Consider the following 13345-nt stretch of genomic DNA (forward strand, 5'->3'; position numbering starts at 1 on the left):
ACGAGACTAGTTATACACAAATATATACAATAATAATATGTTGGTGCTTTTAGTGTTATCAACATATTTTGGTGTAATTATTATTAATAATGAGATACGTCTAGCTCCGTTTAATAACCGAGCTAGGAGGTGCGAGGTGCACACTTGGAGTGATAAATGTGAATTCAGGAATACTGGGGTCCGGGGGCAATACCCCTAGGTGTAGGGTTCCATGGAGTTGCAATCCCTTGGCGGGGTTTAAGTGCAGCACCCCTAGCGGGGTCCAAGGGGCTCTTGCCTTGCACTTTCCCACCAAAACCTTTAGTGATATTATGATGATGTCATGAATTGGTTATGTCTTAATAACCAAAGATTTTTGGCGCCAAAAGGAGGCAACTTCCATTTAACTACTTTTCCCTCTAGTATAAGAACCTTTCTATGGTTCCAGAAAAAGGGTTGGAACTTACATACACGAAAATCATATATTGATTTGTTCTATCTCTTAAGAACACAAAAACAACAAGGTATTTTGTGTTTTTGATTTAGAAGTGATACCCCGGACTACAGGATCGAAATCATAGATTTTGGAAAGTGATTACAAACGATCCAATAAATATTCAAGTATGTTGATATTCTTAAGACCCCAAAATTCTAACATAATATTTTGCATTATGGTCCAGGTTTAAGTTGTCAACATTTTAGTTGTTTGGTTTCTGCATTAGTTTGTTTCAGGCTCGACTCAGCTTGATTGTGGATTGTTTTTTAAGTTTTTCCGGTGAGTAGTTATTTTTATATATCAACCGGTAATCTATATGTATAAGTTTTTTGAAATTCTAAAGAAACATTATACTTTTATTTGAGATTATTGACTATAGTGTGTTACAAATGGTCAAAAATTTAACAAAACACGGAAAAAGGTACAATAATCATGGGATGTAACTCATGCAATGTTATCTTGAATGAGCGATTTGAGGGAATTGAAGATAATCTGGTAACCCTTTTCGGACGGATGGAATGCATCCCAAAATACATACTTTAAGACATCATCACACAATGGAGAAGTTGGGTTGCACCCAAAATCTGCTTCAATCAAACCAGTTCCACAACAACCCTTATGAGCCTCTTCAAAACCTATCAAGGGAACAAGAAAAAAACATTCTCTTAAAACGCAAAAGACTCAATCATAGTTTGATTGCATGATCGATATCAGTGTTGATGAAAAACAATAGATGTAGAGCGATGGAGTTACCATATTTAGTCTTATGGTTAACCATATCGATGAGAGGGTTGTATATATCTGCATACACGATCTTGGTGCCTGGTCTTTGAAGGCCTTTAAGATTAGTTTTTAGCATTTGATTAATATCTCTTGCAAGGGAATTAAGATTTCCAATACATTCACGATTGGAGATAGGTTTCTTTGAGTTGATGGTAATGATAGCAGGCAAGCATCCAATTGGGGGTATACCAACCACTCCTATCTTCATTGCACCCTCATCCAACAGATCCTGTAATTCATAATCATTATATTGGAGTTACATCATAACTATTCACACCAAGTTGTCGTCCTTCAACAGTAATATATCTAGGACAGAAAAAAAAAACGTTTATGATATAATAAAGATATCGATTAATTAAATAATAAAGATGTGCAGGAAACAAAATCTCTCCCTATGTATCGTTAAATTAAATAATAGATTATCTTCTTCATCCTGTCCCAACATATCATCTTACTCTAATAAATAAAAATCTTTTTGCCACATGGCACACTCTCATTGATTTTGTCACTTGTCATTTTGTGGTTATTTTCAATTAAATTTTTTCCACATGGCATTTTATGGTTGTTTTCATTTTTATTAAATTCCATATAATAATTTATTAAATATATTAATTTCAATAAATGTAATAATAAATGTATATCAATTTCATTAATTGACTTTCCTTCTAATTCTAAATTTTCAAAATTAAAACCCCATTAGTTTTCTTTGTTTATTTATTTAAATTATATGTTTAAATTTAAAGGAGAAAAACACTTTAATTTTAATAATTCAATATTTTTCTAATTTTTTTTATAAATTTAAACTTCTTAAATTTTTAGAATTTTATATCTTTTTTAAATAAACCCATCTAATACATGGGTCTTACACCTAATTTATGACATAACTCGTAAAAAGTATAAGTCGTTGCTGAATCTCTTTTATCATGATTTTAATTGATTTAAATAAAGTTATATACTTAAAACTTATTGAAGCAATACAGTTGGTTGGTTACTGATGGTTTCTACTGAAATTATTATTCATCTACAATGAATAATTGATTATATGACTGGACTAACATTTTCGCTACTGCTTTTTCTTTGATTATGTTTTCTGTTGATTTGAAAGCTATTCAGCTACGTGTCAATCTAGATTAAGGCGTCACATGATATGTTGTTAAGTTATAACGTGTAGTTGAGTCAATCACATGAAATTGTCTAGTATCATTAATGACTAACCCCTCCACTTTTGAACAGAATGTAGAAAAGCGTTATATAAAACAAATAAAATACCTATCATTCATTTATTTACGAATTCCTGGGTACTTGTCACGCATGTCCAATTTTTGGGGGTTTAATCTTGGTTTTGTAAATAAATGAGTCTAAAGAAAATAGAAGGTTGTTTTAGTCATTTTCCCCGACAAAGAATGTAACAAAAATGATAGCTTACTATTGTTGTACTTGATTTATGTGTATATATAATATAACAATTTTAGTTTGCTTATTTAGATATTTTCCTGGATCTGTCCCTACGATATTAATATCAAAATTATCATGTAACAAGGAAGATGAAAGATGGAAAACCTGCATGAATTGTTCAATCAAATTCCACTGAAATTTCTGATAATCCGCGATATTGGGATAAGTTGAGCGTCGAACAAGTACAGGTCCATAGTAGTTGAAGGTGAAATCATTGGTGCCCGAGCTAACTATGTACCCTGCATTCCTAACAAGATCATCTGTCCTTTCTTTTCCTATCGCCGTTTGTAGTTTTCTTTTATATTCTCTGAATAAATCCAGTTGTTGTGGTTGTGTAAGTGCTCTCTGCAAAAGGACCACATGTTTAATTGTGCATCGATTAACACAAAAACGATGAGTATAACGCTAATTAAACATCGACTCAAATGACTGACAAATATTATTATGTTCTTTCACTTTCTAAACCAGCTTAAACAAGTACTACTACTTGACATTTGAGAAAAATCTTACGCGTGTATACTACGTACGAACTTCATTGCAATCATGTGATGTTCTTTAAACTCATGGTGACCCGACCCTACAATATCCTACCAAAAGTCCACATGAAAGGTACTTAAAAACACATGTATGTTCAGTATTTGGATTGCATGTATAGATACATTAATTTCTAGGACCACAATAAGTTGGAGATATACATGATGAACAAGTACAAACTGTTGATGTTGAACGTCCCACGACTGCATGCATATAAATTGTTATGCAAGTAAAATAATTTATATATGGAAGCACATTAGTCCTGCACGTCTTATCCAGGGGACAAATTAAATAAATTTTGTGCCAAAATAGAAATCGACATAACATATATGAATATATAGAAAGATACTATTCATCATGACAAGTGAGAGTCATCTTACTTCTTTCTTTTACTATTATGATGTATAATTAAATTTTGTCATTTATCAATTCACTAACCAATTATATATATATATATATATATATATATATATATATATATATATATATATATATATATATATATATATATATATATATATAGAGAGAGAGAGAGAGAGAGAGAGAGAGAGAGAGAGAGAGAGAGAGATTACGCCAAGTTGGGAGGTAATGGGATCGAAACCAGCACCAGCAGAGGCAAAGCTAACACCAGTCATGAGGTCTTGAATGGTTAAACGTGGATCCAAGTAAGGAGGCAAATTCTTTTTAACCCCCAAAAATTCAGCTGAATGGAATGCAAATCATGAATATAAAACCGAATTTGATTAGATTAATAGTAATGATAATGGTCTCATGGTAAGAAAATCAAATCACTTTGTTGCTGAATTTTTCAAAATCAAATCTTGTCCTCCTATCAGAGTTAAACGAACAATTCATGTAGCTAGTGCCATGTCAGTAAAAATACATCTTCTGATTACGCTTCATTTATCAAGTTTGTAATCTTGTTGAATTTTGAATGGATGATGACGATGAAGCAAGTATTTTTGAGAACTCATAATTACACATTCATGGTCTTTATAATATGTTTAAATTATTGATAACTTTATAAAGAGGAGTATCTAACTTGAGTCATATTTGACGTAAGAAAAGTTAAAGTAAGTAAAGTAGAGTACATGATATGAATTTACCTATAAAATCAGTGACAAGTCGGCCATTGCTGAACCTTCCGGTGGGCTCATGATTGACGAAATCTTTGCCATAAGGAGGGAAGTTCCCTCTGGAGTAGGTGGAAATGTAGTTGTTGTTTCCAGGGTCCACAGTCGAGTCTCCAAACACAAAAACCGCAGAGATTTTGCTCTTCTGAGCATAAGAATATTGCAAAGATAGAATATTGATGACGAGTAGAAGCCCAAGAAGAGAGATTATGGAACTCATTTTCAGTCAAGATTTTTATGATAAGTAATAATATGTATATATATAGAGTTTGATCCAAAATGCATGGCATACCCGAGTGACTTCTTTTGGACTTAAAAAAACAAATATTTATTTTTCCTCCACAATAATTGAATTTTTTAAGATGTCATATATGTATATTATATTTTAGTCCTATCATAATATCGTTTTTGTTGGTGTACCTATTTGCAAATATGTGTCATCTATTGCACATTCAGAAAATTAATGCAGTGGGTTCCTTATTAATTAGTTAATTACACGACTTGCTAATTAGGATTCGTCTATGTGAGATTTAACCTATTAATAGATAGTTTCACTTAATTATATATCAAATTTTAAACACCCTAATAATTTGAGAGCATTTATTTATTTCTGTAATTTTAAAAGTGTTATGCATGGCTGCTGTTCCATCAATGTTTTTTTTTTTTTTTTTTTTCTTCTTGCTTTTTAGCCTTTTTGTAAGTTTAAATTGTTGTGAGGGTATTGAATGTAACCACTACTGCTTGTGATGGGTTTTGGTTACTAGCTAACTGCCCTGATTGTTGCCCCTATTTATGAGAGTGGCCCTCTAGAAATCTCAGTATGATAGATTCGTCAATTTTTTAGGTTTTTTGTATTATATATTTTAATTTTTAAGAAATGATATCAAGATGTACAAATGTTGTTAATTAAATATTGTAAATTGGTTCTTCTTTTGCATAGCTTGTATATTCTAGGCCTCTAGGGTCTCTTTTTATATAAATATCGTATTTTAACTTTATCATTTAAAGCAATGCAATACAACACAAACCCCAAAGGGTATTTCAACAATCAAGCATGGTATCAAAATCAATGTTTGCACCAACAGTGCCCTCGCACATATTTGTCTATTATTATAAAGTATTTGTCTCTAAGAAAGAGTGTTAGTGTATTACACACCATTATGACACACTTTTATGTTAGGATCGCACATATTTGTCTATTATTATAAAGTATTTGTCTCTAAGAAAGAGTGTTAGTGTATTACACACCACTATGACACACTTTTATGTTAGGATCGAGCCTCCATCTGTGTTATTCCAGACAGGTTTTTTCTGGGTTGATTGTTTTTTCTTTCCGGATAGTTAACCTTTTATTGTTGATCGTTTTTTGGTCCTCGGCTACCAAACACAACAAACATCTCCACTTTCGACTACCTTATCGCTTCTTTAACCTTATGATGGTGATATGATCACACCGACATCTTATCGACCGTCATTGTCTCGTCTTGTCTCATGTTCGGTTAGGATGGTCGGAATTCTACGATCTCTCTACTTGTAGTAAGCTCTCTTAGTATTGTTTATATTTTTATTACATTTATTTCCACTTTCTTGTAATCCTCATGTACACATCTGCCACCACCTCAACTATTATACACTCATCTTGGTAGTTAGTCTACACCTTAACGAATTTCTATTCCTAATTGAGTTTCAAACTAACATTTGGTGATTCAAATTAAAAGCTATGACATCACATTTTTGGATTTGTGTAATAGTGCAAATATATAGGGTCAAATCAATGAAAAATCCAAACCATGTGGGAACAATGATGAAGATTGTGAATCTACGGTGCTCATGTCAAGTCTTGTCTGATCTGCTCAACCTATGAACCCATGTTACTTTAAAATATATCTAGTGATAATTCTACCACCAAGGACATAACGAGTAACTTAATTAGATGGATTTTTTATACCAAGATGCCAAAAATATTACAATTCCAATATCAGTACCGAACATCAAAAGAGGCACTAACTTCACAAAAAAAAATCACTACAAAAAATATGTCATTTAGTGGCACACAAAAAGTGTCACTAAAAGTCCAAAAAATGTCACTAAAGGTTTCTCAAAGAATCAACGGCACACTTAATAAATATCACTAGAAATGCTCCCACAAAAACCTTTTAGTGGCACTTTTTGTTTTTGCTGCTGTAGTTTTTAGGCTTTCAGTGGCACTTTTTTATTTGTCACAGAAAAACAAATTTCTTGTGGCACATATTTTGTGCCACTAAATCTGATTTGATTTAATAATTTATGTTACTTTTAGTTACACATTTTAAGATTATAGTGGCACTTATTTATTTACCACAATAAAAAATAGTGGCATTTTTTATGTGTCACAGCAGAAAAAAAAATTTGTGGCATATATTTTGTGCCATTAAAAGCTCATGTGATTTAAAAAATTCATGCTACTTTTAGTTACATATTTTAAGATTTTAGTGACAATTTTATTTACCACAATACAATTTCATCTATAATATAAAATAAAATGAATAATTAAATTGTAGCACCATGAAAATAATCAAAATTTCATTGTTTTTCATCAATATTCTTTTAACTTTTTGAATCGAATATCTAGGTAAATATCAAATATCTCTAAGTACATGCTAAACATAAAGTAATGAACAAAAGTTAAAAATACATATAAAAATTTTAAAAAAAATGAAAAAAACAAAGACATGATAGGTTGAATAGATTGTGTTATCTCATACTCTAGAATCAATGCTAGTAAGCCAAAAAAACAAAGATAATCCAGAATCCGGTGAAATAAGGCTTAGTTTAGAAAATAAATAATATAACACTCAACACAAATAAACTATATTTATAAGAACAAAGGAAAGACAAAAGCTTATAAAAATGATTACCATCATTATGATGACTTTCAGAAGATACTCTCTGGTTAACTGAATTAGAGTTGCGTGGAACTGTAGAAGTGCTGCCTGACATCTGAAACAAATTAATGAAAACATATAACATTGGTGTCCAACTCTAGATATCTTCTACTAGTCTTGTACAAATGAACAAGAAGAATCTAATTAAGAAGATGCATATGTACACCAAGAAGATCATTTAGAAGGGCAAAAGTGGTCATTCTTGAGTCCAATTGGAAATATGATAATGGACTAATTTTAATGAATGTTTTTTTTATTTATAGGGTAATTGAAAAGGAACAATGCAATTATAGATGACATATGTACCTGTATGCTCATATTGCTAAGAATTCCAGACAAGTTTGCATTTGGGATATGTTCTTGGATGATATTTGCCATAACGTTCACATTGTTTTTAGTTGTTCGACACTCGGATCATTAGAACAAGAAACAACCTTCTCTTTTACAGTAGGCATCCTTCCAACACATCTAATATACCCTCTTTCTGCAGGACCTTTAACTTTAGAGTAGTCATCATTTGAAAAATCATCTACAGATCCTAGGGTATTTGATCCTTGGGTATTTGAGGAATCGCTTGCAATGGCTTCTAGGGAAGTCTGCATAATAGCAACATACAAAAAACATGTTTTTGTCCCACTTTCAAATTAATAGCAACATACTTTGAAAATGGTTGCTATACTATCATAGTATAGCAACCTACTTTAAAAGTATGTTTCTAATACTTTAAAAGTGGGACAAATTACAAGGTTCAAAATGAAAAAAAGAGTATATGACTTGATATGATTAAAAACATGCATATATAATGTCTAGGGAAATCATTACCATAAATTGAGCGACTTTTTCATTCACGATATTTCCATTTTTACGAGTTCGGGTTTTTACATATATTTGTCCTCGTGTTGGGTATACACCATTTTTCAATGCCTATAACAAGATGTAGTTATGTTTGATGAAAAATAAATAATTTTAAAAAAAAAGACGATAACATAAGTCAAAATTATAAAATATAATAATACCTCTTCGTGAGCAAGTCGAGCAAATGATTTTGTCCCAGAAACATGGGGCTCTTCCATCTTTGCTCGTCTCTTTCTCCTCAAATCACACATGCTCTACATAATTATTTTCCATAAATTTACTTTATCTTTTACCCACAATAGCAATGTACTTTTTATTTTTTAGTGTAAACTTGTTTTAACTAAAAAGTAAAAGTAGGGATTCAATGAATAAAAAGCATGCTAGGCCATTAAGGGTACCTAACTTTTTTATTATTTTCCATAAATTTACATTATTTTTTACCCAAAATAGTAATGTACTTTCTATTTTTAGTGTAAAATTGTTTTAACTAAAAGGTGAAAGTAGGGATTCAATGAAATAAAAGCATGCTAGGCCATTAAGGGTAACTAGTGAGTAAAATAATAAATTCTTTAGTTTATGTAAGAAACTAAATATATTACCTGATATTCTGGAGTAAACCAATGAGTAACAAGTTTTTTAAACTGAGTTGGGTTCACCCTGTTATCTTTATCAGTTTTTTGGGCCACAATTTGATCGATTGTAAGACTTGAATCATATGTACGTGCTTTTAGTGAACCTTTCCAAGTCCTCCATTTTTTCCCCATGCTAAAAAGGATCCATTTCTTGATTTCACTTGTTTCAGCCGGATGAATAACAAACTTGGCCTACAAATAAAGCTTACATGTAAATATAAATACACCATAATTTTGGTTAATAGATACACACCTTAACCATAGAATACATATCTTCTTTCTTCTGTATAGGGATCTTCCTCTAATCATCATAATCTATTCCAACATGATTAGCCATCCTCATAAGGGTCCCAAGGTATGATAGATTTCACACATACAATCATAAAAGAAATACAAATTATCCATCTAATATAGAATTGTAATTCGTCTATATGGATCAAGATAGTCAAATAAGTTATGATTATTTGCTTTTCTATGTTCAATGCCTACACATGTGAGAAGAAATTATGGAAATGTAACAAATGAATAGCTCAAATTAACTACAAATCTAGTTTAGAAGACGAGGAGATGGCACATCAGCATTAATATTTCAATTGATCTTTTGAAAGTGATTATTATAAACATATACAACAGGAAACTCAAAGTCTTTCACATAGTCAAGGACATCAGCAAACACTAAGTCTTTCACACAGTCAAGAACATCAGCAAACATAAACTCTCACTCAAGGTGTGCCACATCAGCAAACTCAGATTCCACAGTTTCAGAATCAGATGCAACTGCAAGCATAGGGGCGACACCCTCAACACTTACAAAATCCCACTCAGCCTACAACGGTAAAATTTTGTTCTATTATAGTCTAAAATACATTTTTGGTTCCCTAGTATTGCTGATTTATGCAATTTTGATCTTAAAAACATTTCTTTTGCAATATTGGTTCCATAAGTATAATCATTTACTTCAAATCTTTTTGGACCAAATTAGAAGAAATCAGCTATACTTGGGAACCAAAACTGTTATTTGTTCTTTTCTAAATATTCAGGTATTGATTATAGTTATTTTTATATAAATTTGTTTTTTTAATTTTAATAAAACTGATTTCTGTTGTTGGGCTTTGGGTATGGACAAATGCTAGAGGGTGGTGGTTCCATCAATGATTCTGCACAACGCTTTCAGCAGATTCTTTAAAAAAATCACCAAAAATTTTCTTAATTTTTAAATTAATATTTTGATTTAACAGCGGATGCAGGGAGGAGGCCAGAACTGGATGTGGAAAAATAAAACACCAGGTTTATTTATTTTCCAACTTCTCTACTTTTTTTTAATAATAAATATCGTTTTTTATTTATATGTTGAAATGAGAGTGATTTGGATTTATTTGTTTAGGTCCAGGCAGTTAGGCAAAGAGAGGATTTGAAGAAAATTGTTGACTTTTATAGATTTACTTGCTTTTGTCATCGATCTTGTAACATAACTATTACCATTAGTTAGTTCTTCTTCTTTTTTTCATGTTTTTCTATTACATCGATGTGTGTTTTAGATTATTTATTTATTTATTTATTGAAGTTATTAAGTCAATGATCATTATACTTTGAAAAAACTACCCAATTCTAGCAATGAAAATTGCTATAATGGATAGATTTCTCAAAGTACAGTGCTATAAAAGGAAAAAAGAAAAACAAAGTAGGGTGTTATAATCAACAAAAGAAAGAAAGTATGTTGCTGTTTTTTTTTAAAAACCATGTGCACCATTTATGAAGCATGTAAGTTTATTTAATTAACAGTTAGAATTTTGTATATACAGAGTAATTCAAAGTTTGCATTAGCTGTTGAGCCTGGGAATTTGGAGCTACATTCATATGCAGCCAACATAACCAATCTCAGGAAAAAAACACTTGCCCACAATAATGTTATTTTGATTTACGTTTTTTATTCATAATAGCAACGTACTTTAATCTCACTACTAATATTTGCAATATACTTATATTCTACACCCACAATCGTAACATACTATATATATATATATATATATATATATATATATATATATATATATATATTTAAATGTGGTTTACATATGTGAAGGTTTTCTATTTCTTTTTTGTTGCTTCTTTGGATTGTGTAAAACTATATTTTGCTAAAATAGTTTTTACTCTTAAAAGTAATTGTTTGTTGTATCATAGGCATGTATTATAACATCATAATTGTAATTTCTTTACTTAGAATGCTTTTCTTTTAGGCTAGATATATGAAATACAAAGTATTATTATATTTATTTGTGTATTATAAACATCATCATACTTTCATTTTGTTCGATTACTACATTGCAAAATTACCCTCTTAGGAATCTACCTGAAAATTTTAAATTAGGATGTTATAGTGTAATAGTAAGCAAATTATTTAACGTAGATTGCTATCAATTAAACATCTGTGACCATGATTGGTTTTGTGGATCAGGTTCCAACCACCTTAAAGAAGGAAAAGCTATGCAATCCTTTCTTGCGTACTTCAAGTCAAGCAATACGCAGTGCGTTGAAAATTCTAATGGATGCAACTGATGTAGAAGCCTTGGGAGTCATCCGAGAAGCCAAGGATAATTTCTAAATAAATTCCCATAATACCCTTTTCTCTACTGTCGTGCACATAAGAAATTAGGTCTAGCATTTTGGAATTTGTGTTAGCAACTATACACTACACTTAGTGTTTGTTGGACATTTCACAAAACGAAGAATGAATGATTGATTGGTTTTTGCTTTCCGTCTCTTATGCTAACTATAAGCCATAGTGGATGCAAACTCCAAATTAATAAAATTTTTGTCCCCAAATTAACCTTGTGGAGCTTTTTGTAGGTTATTCTTGTTGAAGAGGTTGCTGTTTCAAAACTTACTATATTTGACTTAACAAAATTACTAATATTATCATATTAAAAAAATTACTAATATTATCTTATTCTTTAAACTTTATTTATTGAGCCACAGAAGTACCATGGTGTTATCCTTCTTCCAGAAGGTCTTATAGAAAGCATATCTTAAATTTATGCCCTGTTACATGTAACTAAATGTCCACTCCATATATTGATTTCTTCTAAAGTTTGAATTTTTTTTATCTATATATTGCTATAATGGGTAAAAAATAAAATATATTGCCTATATATATCATTAAAAAAGAGTAAAGTAGGTTGCTATTTCCTATAATCCGCCCCTTTTCTAATCACGATTGACTCATTCTAGGAAATCCATATTCTTCTATTAATATGTCTGATGAAGCAACATAGGTAATTACATTTCCTATAAATTTGTAAGCTTATTTTAGTGTGAAGATATGGTTGAAGTAAATAATACATGACAATTGGATCCTAAACATCTTTTGAAGACACAAAAAGAGAATGAAGAATGTGCTTAAGAAAAGAAACAAGAAAATCAACTCTATAGGAAGGCAATGCTGCTAACAGGAAACAAATAGTTGATCATCAATGGAGTCAAATAATGTCTAAAGATGTTGTCAATTAGTCATATGCCTCTTTTCATAATATTTATATTTAATTGCTTATGCACATTGATTTGAATTGCTTATGTGAACCTAAAACTAAAGATGTTCATCGTTCCGATCTATGAGTGGCTGTTAGTGTTAGTCATAAATTCTCTTATTTACTCATATTTCTAACATATGTAGAATTGTAAAATTTATTGGAGTTTTAAATTGTAACAATTGTTAGGTGTGTTTTTAATGGACAAGGGACCTCTCAAATAACAAGTAATAATCATTCTTAGATGATCTAATGGTGCCACCAGATTGTGACAAAGAAATGAAGATGGAATTTGTAAATACGTTTATTTGAGAAAGTCAAAATGAGATCACCAGTTCTAATAATAAAAAACTATTGGACTTTTAAAGGTACTAGTGGCAGCCTCTCATAAAATTGATAAACCCTAGCAGTTTGGGAATGATTTTGCAACAAATCGAGCAGTATATACAACTTCAAATTTACCAAAAAAATGAAATATGTAAATACGCTTATTTGAGCAGCAAAAATACCTAACCATGAGATTGAGGATGCAGCGGCGACAATCGAGGAAGTGGCGACTACCGAGGAAGCGATGGCGATCGAGGAAGCGACGATGATGGAAGAAGCAGTGGCGGCTATCGGAAGCGGCGGTGATCGGAAGCAACGACGATCACGGAAGCAGCAACCCACAGGCCGACGATAGCGTCCGATGTCGACAAATAGAGGATGGTAATAGTGCGTTCAGATCATCGTCGTCAGGATTGGGAGAGTGACATTTGGTTGTTGTACGTATTATTTTTTTTAATTTTAAGTGTCGCTTCTTTTATTTTATTTTTCTATTGGACAGTCAACAATTTTGCGGTGTACCTACACGTTTGGGGTACCTCTTTGTCCTTTGATCATCTTTTAACATTTAAGAAATTTAAATGATTCTTTATTTCTAAAACGGTTTTTGTTTGTTGAATTCGTATGGTTTGTTTTTTAAATTGGTATTCTTTATTTCAGTGTTGTAAAACTCGCCGAGTTGGCCGATTACTCCTTCGAGTACTCG

At 31.2% G+C, this 13345-nt stretch overlaps 2 protein-coding genes across 2 annotated transcripts; both read right to left on the bottom strand.

The window, feature by feature from the left end:
• Nucleotides 1–810: 810 nt before the first annotated feature.
• Nucleotides 811–4656, bottom strand: LOC145062582 (GDSL esterase/lipase At5g45960-like). The gene is made up of 5 exons (XM_079010165.1): nucleotides 4354–4656; nucleotides 3820–3950; nucleotides 2819–3058; nucleotides 1229–1487; nucleotides 811–1110 (listed from the first exon to the last, which is right to left on the bottom strand). Exons 1-5 carry the CDS (start codon nucleotides 4598–4600, stop codon nucleotides 920–922), a joined length of 1068 nt encoding a protein of 355 aa, XP_078866291.1. The 5' UTR covers nucleotides 4601–4656; the 3' UTR covers nucleotides 811–919.
• Nucleotides 4657–7082: 2426 nt separating this feature from the next.
• LOC145062145 (uncharacterized) lies at nucleotides 7083–13076 on the bottom strand. The gene is made up of 7 exons (XM_079009782.1): nucleotides 12825–13076; nucleotides 9045–9106; nucleotides 8759–8983; nucleotides 8321–8413; nucleotides 8127–8228; nucleotides 7611–7900; nucleotides 7083–7359 (listed from the first exon to the last, which is right to left on the bottom strand). The coding sequence occupies exons 2-6, from the start codon at nucleotides 9060–9062 to the stop codon at nucleotides 7688–7690; spliced, it is 651 nt and encodes a 216-aa protein (XP_078865908.1). The 5' UTR covers nucleotides 9063–9106; nucleotides 12825–13076; the 3' UTR covers nucleotides 7083–7359; nucleotides 7611–7687.
• Between the last annotated feature and the right edge of the window lie 269 nt (nucleotides 13077–13345).

This window comes from Lactuca serriola, chromosome 7, assembly GCF_051521515.1.
Source record: "Lactuca serriola cultivar US96UC23 chromosome 7, Lser_US96UC23_V15, whole genome shotgun sequence".
Classification (NCBI taxonomy): Eukaryota; Viridiplantae; Streptophyta; class Magnoliopsida; order Asterales; family Asteraceae; genus Lactuca; species Lactuca serriola.